This window comes from Myxine glutinosa, chromosome 10 (genome assembly GCF_964187855.1).
Source record: "Myxine glutinosa chromosome 10, kmMyxGlut1.1, whole genome shotgun sequence".
Taxonomy (NCBI): Eukaryota; Metazoa; Chordata; class Myxini; order Myxiniformes; family Myxinidae; genus Myxine; species Myxine glutinosa.
In genome coordinates, this window is record NC_136270.1 from 115,142,663 (window position 1) to 115,159,684 (window position 17,022).

General features: G+C 42.2%; 1 protein-coding gene across 1 annotated transcript; it reads right to left on the reverse strand.

Moving 5' to 3' along the window:
• Nucleotides 1-15,237: 15,237 nt before the first annotated feature.
• Nucleotides 15,238-16,350, reverse strand: LOC137433680 (somatostatin receptor type 5-like). Its single transcript, XM_068125952.2, has one exon. The coding sequence runs from the start codon at nt 16,348-16,350 to the stop codon at nt 15,238-15,240; it is 1,113 nt and encodes a 370-aa protein (XP_067982053.2).
• Nucleotides 16,351-17,022: the final 672 nt, after the last annotated feature.

Consider the following 17,022-nt stretch of genomic DNA (forward strand, 5'->3'; position numbering starts at 1 on the left):
ATCTGTTTACCCAAGTCATTTCTCAATTGCTCACTCGTCCTGACCATAAGGGCCCTCATTTTAGCCATGAAGAGGTTCAAATCCACCGGTGCTGCGGGCGCGGCTGCCGCGACCATGTGCGCGGCGCCATCTTGTGCCCCTCTAACCTCATGCGAGGCGCCGCCATCCTGTGCGCCTGCAACCCCCACTACCGCACCTTCTTTGCTCTCCTCCTCCAATTCCTCCCTGGGGTCCTGGGTTGCCTCTAACCCCTTTTCTACCTCCCCTACCGGCATCCGATCACCTTGACTATCCATGGCACGATTTTAATTTGGGATATTAAATAAAAATTTCGGCCGCGCGTAAATTTTGACCAAATTTTTAGGTGTTTTAAAAATCTGGTTCGGGTCTCAAATCCCACTCCTCGACACCAATTGTTACGGCCAATAGCACAATTGGTGTCCAAAATTTGGGCTAAATAAATTTAGTCCCAGGTTCCAGATCCCAACTCCTGACTCCCAATTGTTATGGATCTCAGAGACGGCACTCCCCTTAGCAAGGGGGGGTTAATCCCCTTGGCCTATTAAGCCGGCCGTCTCTGGTCCTGGTACTTGTAATGCTCTTTTGCGGGGTGGGATTGATCAGGGTTATTGGTCAAGGTGTTATCCCGAATACCTTCACCAATCCCTCCACAAAACAGGGAGACAAGTACCGCTCGAACCACGGACAAGATGGTATTTGCCGAGCGGTTTAGCAATCCGTGGTCCGAGCCGTTATCAAGGGACTAAACCCGACTCCGAGCGTTGGCCGAATCGTGCCACAGGTACTCAATTGAAAGAAGGGACTAAAGCGATTGGATGAGAAAGAAGAAACCAAAGGTAAGAAATACAGACATTTATTAATTATGTACAGAAAACCAAAGGAAGAGAAACGAAAGTAATATACAGGGCGAAGAAGAAGAAGATACACAGGGCAAGCCTTAAAACAGTCTTATGTTAAATCCCAGACAACAAAAAGGACAGACAACAGACTTACACGACAAGGGAACAGCAGGCAGGAATGGCTGGAAGAAGGTTAGGAGGAAAAGCACAGCGAGGAGGTCCGCTTCAAATCCACGCTCCGGGCTGGAAAACGAGCAGCCGGCGGCAGCCCCACGTATACGGTTTTCAGCAGCGAAAACCCGGCAGGCAGCGCGGTTTATGTTGCCGCTGTCTTGGCGACCAGAGCGCTGCGGGCGCTCAAGCAGGGAGACATGGAGACAAGTACCTCTCGAACCACGGACAAGATGGTATTTGCCGAGCGGTTTAGCAATCCGCGGTCCGAGCCGTTATCAAGGGACTAAACCCGACTCCGAGCGTTGGCCGAATCGTGCCACAGGTACTCAATTGAAAGAAGGGACTAAAGCGATCGGATGAGAAAGAAGAAACCAAAGGTAAGAAATAGACATTTATTAATTATGTACAGAAAACCAAAGGAAGAGAAATGAAAGTAATATACAGGGCGAAGAAGAAGAAGATACACAGGGCAAGCCTTAAAACAGTCTTATGTTAAACCCCAGACAACAAAAAGGACAGACAACAGACTTACACGACAAGGGAATAGCAGGCAGGAATGGCTGGAAGAAGGTTAGGAGGAAAAGCACAGCGAGGGGCCCGCTTCAAATCTACGCTCCGGGCTGGATAATGAGCAGCCGGCGGCAGCCCCACGTATACGGTTTTCAGCAGCGAAAACCCGGCAGGCAGCGCGGTTTATGTTGCCGCTGTCTTGGTGACCCGAGCGCACCGAATCTTGCACCCCAACGATGCTCGTGCTCAAAAAGCTGCTCGGTGCTCCTCTCTCCGTTCTTCCTCCTCGGTCCTCTCTCCTTGGTTATCTCTTAGCAGTCCCTCTCCTTGCCTTTTATCGGGCGTCGCCGAATCAAGCCTCGGTTCCTCGGGCTACGCCCATACTGGAGCTCACCGCAGCCCTGCTTGGCTGGTTAGGGCTTACCGGCCACGCCCCTGGCGGGTTGGTGACACGCCTCTTCCTCGGCATTCCGCCCCTTTTCCTGTCCTTGGCCTCGTGCGTAATGGAGTTCTGGCTTGATGGTAAAAGAACCCTTACTGCCATTGAGGATAGAAAACCATTCGTACTGGTGTTGAAGAGCTTGGGGCCTATTCTTATTTCATTAATGCAACATAGATTCAACTATTGGAAACAGCCTTACCTGAAACACATAATAATGAAATAACTACGAAGAGGGCCTATGGTTCGCTACGTGTTGTTCATGGACTCACTGGGGGACGACCTTTGACCTTAACAAGAAATGGAGGTATTTACACAGAGAATTATTCACAAAGCAACCAAGAATTATTTACAAATTCACAACAATTTACTAAGTGCAGGGTTCTCAAAACCCCAACAATATTATTGGCTTTGATCGGCACTATCGACACTTTCATCGATTCAAACAGGCAGTGCACTACCACCCCCCATCATGACCCATGATATTTGTGACTCCAATAACCCTTCCTAACCCAATCCACTTAGTTGGTGATGTCAGGGATTCCTCCCTTTAACTCTCCCTCTCCCACCCTCCTTTCCTGGTTGTTTACCCCCTTGCCAGGTGTGCCCAATTGTTGCCCCTCTTTCCCACTGTAAATCTAACTATGCTCTTCCATGGGCCTCATTCTTGGATAAATCAATAAAGGGCCACCAAAGGCACAGTAAATATAATTCACATTCCTTGCATATCATGAACACAATGGTAGTAGGGTCAATATACGAAAAAAACTCAACTAACCCCCAAAAAATTGATACAAAAGGTTTTTCAATGGATTCTGGTACCATTGGGCATGCTAAATAACATACTAAAAATCTAGTAACATCTAACTTCCGGAAAGGGGTCATTTTGAAGATGGCGTCCAAGATGGCCGCCGGGAGCTTAAAATGGCCATATCTCAATTATTATTCAACCGAGAAAAGGGGGTTTTGGTGTCTAACCCTAGGTTTTAGGGCCCAAGGAATCCAATTGAATCAATAAAATTACCGTCAGTTAATTATTTATTGACAAGCCCAAGATGGCATCCCAAGGTGACATCCTGATCCACTAAAATGGCTCTGTCGAATAGTAGTCAACCTAGAGAGATATTTTCAGTGTGTATACCTAGGTTTAAGGCACCCAGGAAATCATCAAAATTACTTAAATAAGCACAAAGTAATCAGGTAATCCAGTAAGCCAGGTTTACCAGCCCATTAGGCATTTGTTGTCTTATACAGTTAGTCGCTATTCATCATCATCCTCTGACTCCTCTGGAAGAAACTTGTTATGTGGATTGTCAGATTATTCAAGTTGGCACGGTCCACAGGCAGTAGTACATGGTAGTCCATATCGTCTACAAGAGCAGCGGAGAGTCTTGCAGGTAGTGGAGCAGTTACAATGAATGACCTTCAAGAGACTGTCTGGAGCATTACAAGTGTACATTTCTTTTGGAAATGTCTAAAAAATATGGATTTTGTTTATGCATACATGTACCAAATAATATACTTATTCCTTTTGAGATGAAAATAAATTGTTTGTCAGATTTTTCAGTCCCCCCCCCCCCTCCCCAATATAAAATAGTCTGTCCCTTGCCATAACCTCTCAAGCTTTGTACAAACCTTTGTCTGTAATGATCACTGAATACTGTGGACTGGAGTCACAGGTGGCAGTGGTGTAGACACATTACACACTTATCTCCAATCTGAAACACACACTTGGTTCATTAGCTGGTGAGTCGGAGGATGACGATGAATAGCGACTAACTGTATAAGACAACAAATGCCGAATGGGCTGGTAAACCTGGCTTACTGGATTACCTGATTACTTTGTGCTTATTTAAGTAATTTTGATGATTTCCTGGGTGCCTTAAACCTAGGTATACACACTGAAAATATCTCTCTAGGTTGACTACTATTCGACAGAGCCATTTTAGTGGATCAGGATGTCACCTTGGGATGCCATCTTGGACTTTTCAATAAATAATTAGCTGATGGCAATTTTATTGATTCAATTGGATTCCTTGGGCCCTAAAACCTCGGGTTAGACACCAAAACCACCTTTCTAGGTTGAATAATAATTGAGATATGGCCATTTTAAGCTCCCGGCAGCCATCTTGGACGCCATCTTGAAAATGACCCCTTTCCGGAAGTCAGATTACTAGATTTTTAGTATGTTATTTAGGATGCCCAATGGTACCAGAATCCATTGAAAAACCTTTTGTATCAATTTTTTGGGGGTTCAACCATATATTGACCCCTCTATGGCTGGATGAATATCTATGGCTGGATGGATGACTAGGATCCTGGGTTCGAATCCCGGTTAATCGCTGAATTAACGCCAGGGGGGTTGACTCAGCCTGTTCATCCTTCCGAGGTCGGCAAATTGAGTACCAGTTCACTGGTAATTCCCTGCTTGTCGTTAAAGGCGGCAAAAAGGGTTGGCGTCAGGAAGGGCATCCGGCCGCAAAACATTGCTTCAAAAAGGGGACCGAAAAAACAACAACAACCACAGTTCCCGAAAAAGGCCAACCCCCGCTTGCGGGGAAAAATGGCCTCTAAAGGTGTTTTTTTTTTATTTTTTATGGCTGGATGAAGATATTATTAATTCACTTTCATAATAGTTCTCTCTGACCTTTAATATGGTAACTTTGTGTGAATCTAGTTTAATGGAAATACGCATTCAGGTTTCTGAACCGATATAATCAATCCCTCGAATTGTATCAGAAACCGTGCCATATCAGCAATTCCTCCTCATGCCTCAATGAATGCACATTATTTATTCTCAAGCAGTATATAACTAAGTTAATTACGTCAAGGGTAATTTCACTGGTGTAGAGACCGTAAACATCACCAGATGGTGTTTTTTTCTTTCAGCACCGGTATCTAAGGCTTGTTTGTGGTGGATCTGACACACATACAAGGACATAGGCGAATACATGAGACACAACACAGGACTGTGAGACTAGACAAACACAGTCACTGAGCTTGGGGGAGTGTGAGGGTGGGGGTATCGTCATTTCCTGGGGCACTCTGGGTCGTTTTTAACCACCGACCTCCCAAACTCGGAGCAGACGCTCAAACCATTCCACCAAATATGTGCTTTTTCTTTGTCACGGTCAAAAGTATTCGGTCCACTTGACTTGTCAACCCCGTTTTTCTCCTTATGTTTTCCGAAGGACAGTTTGACCGTGGGTCACTTTAAATCGAGATCACACGCTTGAACAATTCCAACTTCTATGTTATCTTACTATAATCTTACTGTAATTCACCAAATGTCTGTCCGTCTGTCCGTCCGTCTGTTCCCAGGTACCGCAAAAACGGCTGAACCGATCGCAAATAAATTTTGAGTGGGTAATCCTGGGACCCCTTGGAGTAAAATAGGCTATATTGTTTTTTCCAATTTTTTCCCAATTTTCAAATTTCAAATTTTTCAAATTTTCTAATTTTTCCGTTTTTCCAAACACAATGAAATAATATTTACCGATATGAACAGTGATGTGGCTTTTATTGAAATTCTACAAATACTGTTTGGATTTTGATGATTTGCGTGTGATATGATTTAACGGATGTTTATATAAATCGTTTAAAATAAAAAAAGCCTTCAATTTCTGATATTTTGCCTTTTCATTTGGGCCTCCAAATTGAAGCCCCGCCCATAGGGAGGGTACCGTTGCTCGTCATTTTAATTGGAGAAGCACTGCTTTTGTAAGCATGGCAGTTATGCATTTTATTGTAGTTGTCCCTGAGCTAGAAATATACTTTCACTTATTTCGTCTCAAGCAGCAACTAACCGGTATAATTTACGGTTCTGAACAAACAAAATATACAGTGGCCTGCAAAAGTACAGTATTCACCCACCTCCAAAGTTTTTACATTAATTTTGATTCCACCTGAGCTTATTTCATGATGCTTTCCAATCAAACTTAATTTGTAGAGTTGTAAAAATTGAATGGTGTAATAAGTTTCACCTGTATGCAATCAGTGCATTAACTCACAGTGCCTTCAGAAAGTATTCACACCTCTTGACCTTTTCACATTTTGTTGTGTTGCAGGCTAAAATTTCAAATGGATTAAATTGAGGTTTTTGTCACTGATCTACACATAATTCCGCATAATCTCAAAGTGGAATTTTTTGAAAGAAAGTTTCACAATATAATAATTAAAAATGAAACACAGAAAGATCTAATTTACATAAGTGTTTAACCCCATGAGACAATACTTCATAGAAGCACCTTTGGCAGCAATTACAGCTTTGAGTCTTCTCGGGGTATGTCTATCAGCTTTGCACATCTGGATTTGGGGAGTTTCTCCCATTCTTCTTGCAGATTTGCTCAAGCTCTGTCAAGTTAGATGAGGAGTGTCGGTGAATAGCGATCTTCAATTCTATCCACAGCTTATCAATGGGATTCAAATCTGGGCTTTGGCTGGGCCTTCCAAGAACTTTCATCGTGTTCTTGTTCTGAAGCCATTTAAGTGTTTCTTTGGCTGCGTCATTCGGGTCGTTGTCTTGCTGAAAAGTGAACCTCCATCCCAATTTTAGCTTTCTTGCAAAGGGCAGCAGGTTTTCCTCTAGGATTTTTCTGTGTATTTCTCCGTCCATTTTCCTTTTTATCCCGACTAGTGCCCCAGTCCCTGCTGATGAGAAACATCCCCAGAACATGATGCTGCCACCATCTTGCTTCAGATTAGGGATGGTGTTCTTTGGGTGATGTGCTGTGTTGGGTTTGCACCAAATGTATTTTTTTGCATTTAGGCCAAAAAGTTACATCTTGGTTTTGTCAGACCACAAAACTTTTTTGCTGCATGGCTTCAGAATCTCTGCAGTGTTTTTTTGTATACCTTAAATGGGACCCAAGGTGGGCTTTTTAAAGTAATGGCTTCCTTCTTGCCACCGTACGCTACAGGCCAGACTCGTGGAATGCTTGGGATATTGTTGTGACATGCACACAGTGCCATAAAGCACAGTCTTTGCCATAAAGGCCAGTCGCTCTTTCAAAGTTGTCATTGGCCTCTTGGTGGCCTCTCTGATCAGTCTCCTCCTTGCTTGCTCATCCAGTTTGGAAGGACCCCTGATCTCGGCAGGGTCTTGGTGGTACCATACACCTTCCACTTCTCAATGATTGTCTTGACTTTGATCCAAGGTATTTTCAAGGCCTTTGAAATATTTTTTTACACCCATCCCCTGATCTGTGCCTTTCCACAACTTTATCCCGGAGGTCTTTTTAAAGCTCCTTGCTGCTCATGGTTGAGTATTTGCTGTGAAATGCAATACCCAGCAGAGAACACCAACAGGAACAGCTGATTTTATTCTGAAATAATTTAATATAGGTGGAGGCCAATGAACTTGGTGTGCGATATTGAAGGTGATTGGTTACACCTGAGCTAATTTACAATTGCTATTGTAAGGGGAGTGGACAATTGTTTGTTTGTTTTGTATACAAGATTGAGGCTGGTGTAAGAGCTAACATCAATCACAAAAAAAAAAACGGACACACAAAACATACAATTAAGGGAGCGGGAGACAAGATGATCCTGATCCTGTATACAAAAAGGAAAAAAGAAAAATAGGCTAATCAGTCTAATATACATGAAACAGATCAGTTAAAATGTTCAAACTGCTTCCCCTTCATTGTCTATCCAAAAAATTATCCAAGATTTTAAATTATTTTTAATTTTATTTTTAATAATAATTTAATTATTGGATAATTATCCAAAATTATCCAATTTTTTATTGTTCACTTATCCAAAAAAGATATTCTAGTTTGGTATTTTAAATTACTTTTCTGAAGATTGTAAAATTTGTTTTTCACTTGGAAGTGGTGGGTTATGATGTGTAAATAAAGGTGGAAAAAGTCTGATTTAATGCAATTTAATTCCAGGCTATAAGGAAACAAAAGGTGACAATTTTGAATGGGGGTTTATATTTTTTATAGGCACTGAATATCCTGCCTTGAAAATGTCTTTTAATGTGCTGTACAAACAAATTTATAGAACACGGGTAAATCTACATATTATTTACGAAGTAGTCGATTCATTTGGGTGAAAGGAGGAGTGTGTTGTGGATTGATCAATAAAACCACCTTCAGAGGCCATTTTTCCCCGCAGAGCAGGGGTTGGCTTTTTCCGGGCACCGTGGTCCCCTTTTTGAAGCAATGTTTTATGGCCGGATGCCCTTCCTGCTGCCAACCCTGTTAGTCGCCTCTTGCGACACACAGGGGATTACCAGTGAACAGATCAATAGAGAAAATATATTTGAGTAATGGAAGGGAAGAGGGAGGAAAGAAGAGAAAATGGAGGGTTGGGGCTAGGGGTGGGATCTGGGGTCATAAATGGTGCAAACTGTGATGAAAAGAGGGATTTTGATGTATAAAGAAAGGGGGTTCAGGGATGGGGTTCAAACTTCTCCCCCATTGTTGCATATGTAAAATGTAGATGCTCCTTGATTCATTTTGCTGCTGTGTTTGTGTTTGGATAATTAGTGATGTTTTATGCTGGTGCAACCTTTGTTGAATTGGATTTGATAATTGCAGGAATAGCAGGTGAAATTACTTCCTACAAGTCTAAATTATTTTAGAGTACTTTGTCTGAGTATAATTTTATCTTTTATATTTGTGGTTTTGCATACTACATTTTGATTTTGATGTACCATCAGGTCAATTGGGATCTTCTCAATCATGGGATGCACCCGATTTATTATGCTGAAATCCCAGCTTCCTGGTCCCAAAATACTGTGTTGATTTTGCTATCGTCTACCAATGTCCTTGTCACACTCACCAGAGGATAAGGCATTGCATTTGTGTCCATTGGTTTGTCTGTCTGTCCGCTCATGTGCTAACGTAGGCCACAAACACCACCTGGTGGTAGCCAGGATTACACGTTGTCCTTTTGTCAACTGTGTACCTCTATGTGTATGTACAATTAGAATGTGAGTACGTCTATAAAATACGTACTAAAACCACACAAACTACACACAAAACAAGTCCAGGCAACGGTCTACAATCTCCGATTGCTCTTTATCATTCAGGTAAATGTTCACTGGCCTCCATGTCCTCACCCTGCATATGATATGTGTCCATGATCCTTTGATCACTGTTTAAACATAGGGGCAATACCCCTGGCGCTCACCTGGTAGAATAAACAGTATAATACACTGACTAATATCGTAGGCTGATACTTCTTGCACCCTTAAAGTGTTTGACCCAGTGGGCCTCCTTTCCCCTTCAGTGTTATGACGTCACACTTTCGCCTTTTCTCATGATTTTTACCTCTGCCAACCAAGGTGGACAGAGGTTATGTTTTCACCACTGTTTTCTATCTGTCTGTGAACAGGATATCTCAAAAAGTTATGAATGGATTTGGAAGGAACATGGCGGACAACTTGGGACTCCGGCTCCCTTTATTGGACTTCCGCCTCCGGTTTTGCCGGCTTCGTTGCCCTCGAAAATAGGTATTTTTTTGTTTGTTTGTTTAAAGTTTTATGATTATCTTTGTATGATTCTACATGCTGTGCTGCTGCATGTTGCTTTATGTTGTTTAACACTAAACCGAAAGAAATTTGGAGGAAACCCGATGTCCTTGAGGCATTCTATGCTTATCACATCCCCCACAGACTGACAGACCAGAAGCTGCCTCGACTAGCTAGGCCTGTAGGTAGGCCACTATCTCGGCCACAATTATCTTTGCCTTTTAAAGGTGCTTACATGAGCATTCCTAATGGTTGCTAGAACTATTTAATACTCGCTTGAGGGAAATTTCGAGAAAATCTGACATATACATGTGTACCTGCACGGGCAGCGTATAGGCTAAGAGTTGCTAGTCCACACATCTCCAAAAGGTAAAAATTATTATAGCCACAAATTTATCAGTCAATTCTGTCCAATAATAATGGCATGATGATATTGGTAGAATAATAATATTAATGTTATTACCAAATAATAATCCTATTATTAATTTGTAATTGGTCACTGACTGACACCAATACAAATTTTTATTATGGACCCCGGGCATGAAAAGTTGCACATATCGAACAAACTTTCAAATGGAGCACCTCACCGCCATTAGAGCATTCATATTGCATCAGATGTGGCAATAAATGTGAGTTTGTTGACAGAAGACATCGTTTGCATTTTTGCCGCCTCCATCCCGACCCCGTTTAGAATCCCGTGCGGGCACGGACAACTCGCTATTATCAATAATAGTAATAATAGGTAGGCTAAACACTTCTTCTTGTGGTAGTCTGGCCAGGGGTTCTGTGCCGCTGTGGTAGTCTTGTGGCAGGGATTACCCTGGGTAGTTTGCCATTGCCTTCCCAGAATTAGCCAGAGCAGGAGTTTGGAACTTGGTCATGGTGCTGGGGATAATTCACTTAACCCTTCGCAAAAGACACTCTGGGATATTTTACATTCATCCCTACTAATTATGCTAGCAGGCTGGACACCCAGCTTAATGCCCATCCGATGGATGCAATTGATGATTTACTCATCGATGCAACACCCTACCTCTATGAAGCTGACGGGTTATAATGGTGTTGGGAATCGAACCCATATGAGACAACTCAAAGGTAAGTGTAAAGAACAATACCTGTTCACCACCTTGTCAGAGCTCAAACAGAACAGGTCAGTTAGATTCACATTTGATTGACCTATAATTATGACAGGATAAAGTTAAACCCCATATCTGACAAAGCAAGGACTGTATTACATCGCATGAGGGTGGTTAAAACTTTATCTTTCCATTGTTTTTGAAATTCGGAATAAGTTGGTAATTTTTGAGGTTATAACCATGCATTATTATTACTAGGGCATGCCCGTACTATATATATATCTAAAATTATATCCCCCCCCCTCTATTTACATGAAATGGTTTGGTCCAAAGCGAACGGCTTGCGAGTACGGTGACAATCCCCCCCCCCTCTATTTACATGAAATGGTTTGGTCCAAAGCGAACGGCTTGCGAGTACGGTGACAATCCCCCCCCTCTATTTACATGAAATGGTTTGGTCCAAAGCGAACGGCTTGCGGAGTTTGGTAAAGAAATCGCCATAACGTGCACAAACGCGCAGGAAAGCGAAAGAATCGCAAATTAGTTTTAATTAGTTTTAAAACATAGTTTAACGCCAACATAGCGGCAACATAGTTTGCCAACGTGAAATAAATGAATACGCTCTCAAATGTGCCGTCCGAGGCAGAGTCTGTTCGGCACGTTCGGCACACGTGATAGCTCGCTGCTCTCTGATTGGTTGAATCGTTTTTTGGACATAGCTCGGTAACTACTTGTCCGATTAATATGAAACCTTGAAAAGGCACATCCTCGGGTCCCCAGCAATATACCTGGCAAGTTTCAAGTATATCGAACCCGTGGTTGTCGAGAAACAGCGGTCACAGACATACAGACATACATACATACATACATACATACATACATACATACATACACACAGAGATTACTGGAATTATAGATAGATATCAAACTTGTTATACTAAAGCATTATATGCTGATATAGTGCAATAGCAAATGATTGTGAAAATTCTGCTCAAGGAAACATCAAACCTGTTGAAATTCGCAAATGTTCCGGATCTGTATTAAAAAGAACCTTGGGCCATTGAGATTGATGTGTCCAGCCATTTTTGATGTACATGTTGTACATGTGCATGTTGTGCATCACTCTACAGCTTCAACTGAAGATAAGTGCATATGCAGTGCTGGAGAATTTTGTAACATGTACAATGTACATACAAGGTTAGTTACGACTGGATACAAGAGTCAAGCCAAATTTGAAGCTTGTTACCTCCACCACCGAAGGTGGACGGAGCTTTTGTTTTCACCCGTCTGTCTGTTTGTTTGTTTCATGCAAAATCGAACATTTTCCAAGTATATTTGTCGGTTGACTGTTATTAGTCCCCTACTGCTGTACATCGGAGGGGACTATAGGTTTGCACGCCGACCCTCCGTCTGTCCGTCAGTCCGTCAGTCCGTGAGTCTGTCAGTCTGTCAGTCCGTCAGTCCGTCAATCCGTCAGTCTGTCAGTCCGTCAGTCCGTCAGTCCGTCAGTCTGTCAGTCCGTCACGCAAAGAACAGTTTTCCGGACTTTTTTTTCTAAACGCTTAATGCTAATGATTTCAAACTTGGTACATGGTTTCCTCATGATAAGTTACAGATCAAGTTCGAACTTCACGACGTTTCGATCATTTTTGACAAAGTTATGGCACTTTGAACTTTGGGAATTCTGATAATTCTGATGATCCTTAACTCAGTGCCATTTTAAGTTTTAATTTCCTTTAAAAAAAAATTCTCTGCAATAATTGGACCGATTGAGATCAAATTTTCACCATAGGAGGGACTCAGTCTGTAGAATATTTTAATGGTAATTACGACGTCACAGGTCACGTGGTTCGGGCGCCATATTGTTTTTCGTGTAAACATGAAAACCCCTTTTTCTCTGCAACGGCTGAACAGATCGAGGCCAAACTTTGCAGGTAGAATAGCATACCCATGATGAACAAAAAAGTCAACGAGCATGACGTCATGCATCACATGGTTTCAGAGTTATGACGTTTTTAAGCATGAACCTTTAAAACCGAGCCCCTCCCTCATTTTTGATCCAATCGAGGGGAAACTTCACAGATCTGTTCAGCATATCAGCCTACTATAATGTCATTTTGGGGGAGCGACCTTGCGGGCTTATCAATGAGGCGAGGCGTGACACACATGTGTCTCAGCATACCTCAGATCAAGTTTGAAAACCAGCATCATCCGTGCATAAATTTGCATATTCGATCATTTTTGACAAAGTTATGGCACTTTGAACTTTGGTAGGGGACATGTATTGCAGCGCAATACTCAGAATGCTTGTTACCTCTGTCACCAAAGGTGGATGGAGGTTCTCTTTTCACCCCTGTCTGTTTGTTTGTGAACAAAATATCTCAAAAAGTTGTGGACGGATTCAGACGAAATTTGGCAGAGATGTAGCGTATGTGACAACGACGGAATTATTAGATTTTGGTGAAGATCCGGATTCGGATCCGGCTTGTAGAATTTTTTGAGTGTTCTTCACCATTGGGAGCTATGATTAAGATCGTCAATTTTAATCTTAACGAAATGGACAATTTGATGCCCCCATGGCAACTTTTTTTTTGGGAGGGGGAAGGGGGAGGGGGTGGGGTGGATTTTGCAAGTATTGTGTTCTGCAGGACGTCTTTCTTGTTACTTGCAAAATCGACAATTTTTCAAGCATATTGGTTGCTCTTGTGCATTATTCTGTCTGTCTGTCTGTTTGTTTGTTTGTCTATCAGTGCACCTACAGGTCACAAATATAAACCGATCTTCACAAAACTTCGCCAAATGGTAGAGTTGGCCATAAGGAAGAAGCCTATTGATTTAAACAGCAAATGCATAGTGCATCACTGAATTGGGAAAGCAACTATTTTTAAGGTTAAGATGTTAAAGGTCAACCCAAGGCCTTTAAAATCATCAATTTTCATCTGAAAATAATCAATTTTCATCCGATTAACCCGAGGATTGAAAACATTGCATAGTGCCTCACTAAATTGGGAAACCAACTATTTTCGAGGTCAAAAGGTCAACTCAAGATCAAACTTCTAAAATCATCAATTTTCATCTTAAAACTGGTCAATTTTCGTCTGATTAACATGGAGATGAAAGAGCAATTGCATATTGCATCTATAATAATTGCTAAAGCAACTATTTTTGAGGTCAAACATTTAAAGGTCAACTCGAGGTCAAACTTCTAAAATAATCAATTTTCATCGAATTGACCTGAGCTATGATCAATTCTAATCTTAATGAAATGGACAATTTGACGTCTCCATGGCAACTTTTTTGGGGGTGGGGGTGTTGGCGTGGATTTTCAAGTATTGTTTTCTGCATGACATTATTCTTGTTTGTTTGTTTGGGAGCACGACATCACTAAAAGTTATGGACAGGTTCAGACGAAACTTGGTGGACAGGTTGGGTAAGTGATAAAGACGAATTGGTTCCATTTCGGTGAAGATCCAAATTCAGATACGGATACAAGAAAATTTCAATTTCTTAATAGACTATTCAAAAAGAATGATGTTTCAAAAAGTTGTGGATGAATTATGACAAAACTTGGTGGATTAGTTGGGGAGGTGAAAAGAACAAGCCGATTAGATTTTGGTTCAGGTCCAAATCCAGATCTGGCCTCTTGGTGGGATACAAAACATAAACTGTTCATCCTGGCAGAGGTATGCTCTCCACCGAGAGCCATTTTAGTTATTGCTTGAATTTCACCTTTCCTTCTGCGTGTTGTCTTAGCGGTTAGGGTGCAAGCTTGGGATCATAGGATCCTGGGTTCAAATCCTGGTCGATCGCCGAATTAACACCAGGGGGGTTGACTCGGCCTGTCATCCTTCCCAAGTCGGCAAATTGAGTGCCAGTTCACTGGTAATTCCCTGTGTGTCGCAAGAGGCGACTAACAGGGTTGGTGGCAGGAAGGGCAACCGGCCATAAAACATTGCTTCAAAAAGGGGACCACGGTGCCCAAAAAAGGCCAACCCCTCCTCTGCGGGAAGAATGGCCTCTAAAGGTGGTTCTTCTTCTGCGTATATTGTTTGTTTATATCTATACGAAGGAAGCAATCAATGCCAGTTTCTCTCTGTTTGAGGATGTTTTAATCACACTGCAGGGTTTCACTATCTGCATGTAGATAATGTTAGACACTCCAGAAATCTTACGTGCCAATGTTCAGTGAAAACATTCCTCTTGTAATCCCAGCTCAGGCCAAGTTGTCCTCATTCACAAAACAAACTGTGGCTGATGATGGTTTACGTTAACACTTAAAAAGGGGGGAAAAAATGACGTCATAGAGGAACCACTCAGTGTATTGAACATGCATGCGCCAAGTATTATCAGTTTCATATGAACAATGTGCTTGTTTACATCAACATTTCAACGGACACGTTACATCCATCGTTTGTCAAAGAACGCGAGGAATACTCGATGTCAAACAGCGCAGCAACCAGGTGCATGTACCATGTAAAACTCATGTGCAGTACATCTATGCCATGATTGTCTAAATTTCAACCACGCGATACAGTTATGGTACGTCTTTCAGTATTCGGCTATTCCATACGTCATAAAAGCCACAGCAATAAAAATAGACAATTTTTCTTCCACCATTGCAGACAAAGAGCCTGACGTACACAGCTTGCAGGAGGTGCGTCGGTGTGGTGTTGCATTCCAGTTAGATTTCTATAACTATCAATGGTTACATCCTCTTCCGTTTTCTGCGAGTGTCGTCATTTCCGTGTCTGGACTTGTCACGTTCACTTTATGCTTCTTCTTGTGAAGCCCAGTATTCTTACCGCCCCGGTGACCACGTGCTTTCTTGAGGCACAAAGCTTTCTGAAAACTCTTCTTGAAATTCTCTGATAGGAAGGCATAAAGAATGGGGTTGGCGCAACTGTTAGTGTAAGAGAGAATTACAATGAACAGGTACAAACAGTGGAAGAGCATGTCTTCTGGGGGTTCGACGGCTAGGTTGACTATGTTTAAGATGTAAAATGGCAGCCAGCACAGCACGAACACGGCCACCACCACCACTACCATCTGCGTGACCCTCTTCTCAGATCGACGGCTCTTGCTGGAGTTAACGCGCATCCCCGAGGACTTCACCTTGAGAATGATCAGGAGGTAACAGAGGCAGATGATGAATAGCGGGAGAAAGAAGCCGAGCAACGACGTGTAGAGGATAAAGACGGTCGACCACACTTTAACCGGATCAGGCCACTTGATGTTGCACATGCTTTTCTGCCCATCGGTGTGTGAAAAGGCAATGACAGGTAGGACTACAATGATGGACAACAGCCAGCTGATACAGCTAAAGATCTTGGCTATGCTTGGTTTGCGGCAGTTGGCTGCCCTTACTGGGTGGACCACGGCAAGATAGCGGTCGATGCTCATCGCAGTAAGGCAGAAGATGCTGGTAAACTGGTTAATACTGTCAATAGCCATCACGATACGACACATGGTAAAACCGAATGGCCAGTAGAAAATGGCGTTTTGGATAGCCATGAAAGGCAGACCGATCATGAACAAGGCGTCGGCAATAGCTAGGTTGAGGATGTAGATGTTTGTGACCGTCTTCATCTTGGCGTAACGCAAGACCACGTATATGACCAACATGTTTCCTACCAAGCCAACGAGGCATACGAAGAAAAATATCACGGGCACGATGAGGGAAGAGAGCTGGGCAGTGTAGATCTCTTGCTCTGTGTGAGGTGTAGCATTCGAAGAGCAGAATGGGCACGACAAACTCTCATTACGCGTGTCGTTCCAAAGGACCTGCTCCAACACTTCCAAACTGGAATCCATCGCAGGCGATGTGGAGTACGATCCCTCTCTTTATATGCTCCTCCTGCAAGAAATCATGTCATATATATATACACCTTAATTATGAATATAGAGATGAAGAAGAAAACCAGAACGATGGTTCATTTAAATGACCAAATTTTTTGCAAAAGACTCAGCAATTTGAGGTTAGTTATCAAAAGTGCATCTAATATATAAAGCTCTTTCTAACCACTGACTTGATTGATATTAATGTTTGATACATTTCAGGTGTCGTAGAAAAGCTGAAATTTGGCGTGCCGACGGACATCGAAGCCGGCACACTGGGAAAAAATCACAGAACCATTGGAAAGCGTCCGTAAATGAAAATGTATGTAAAAAAAACGTAAACACGTACAATCCGTACATAACAAAAACCTCAATCGATATCTCGCATTTGAAAATTGTAATTTATATTTCTGTAAACTGTGAAATAAACATGAGGATAATGTCCTTAAATGAAAAAAAGAAAAAAGCATCAGTAAATGAAAATTTCTGTTAAAAACTGTAAACACGTCTGTAAAAAAATATAGTGAGCAAAAGACTCAGCAATTTGAGGTTGGTTATTAAAAGTGCATCTAATATATAAAGCTCTTTCTAAACACTGACTTGACTGATATTAATGTTTGATACATTTCAGGTGTCGTAGAAAGCAGA

Bases quoted from the DNA above. Each gene is read 5' to 3' on its own strand.
- LOC137433680 (XM_068125952.2), bottom strand. From the start codon at position 16,350: ATGGATTCCAGTTTGGAAGTGTTGGAGCAGGTCCTTTGGAACGACACG.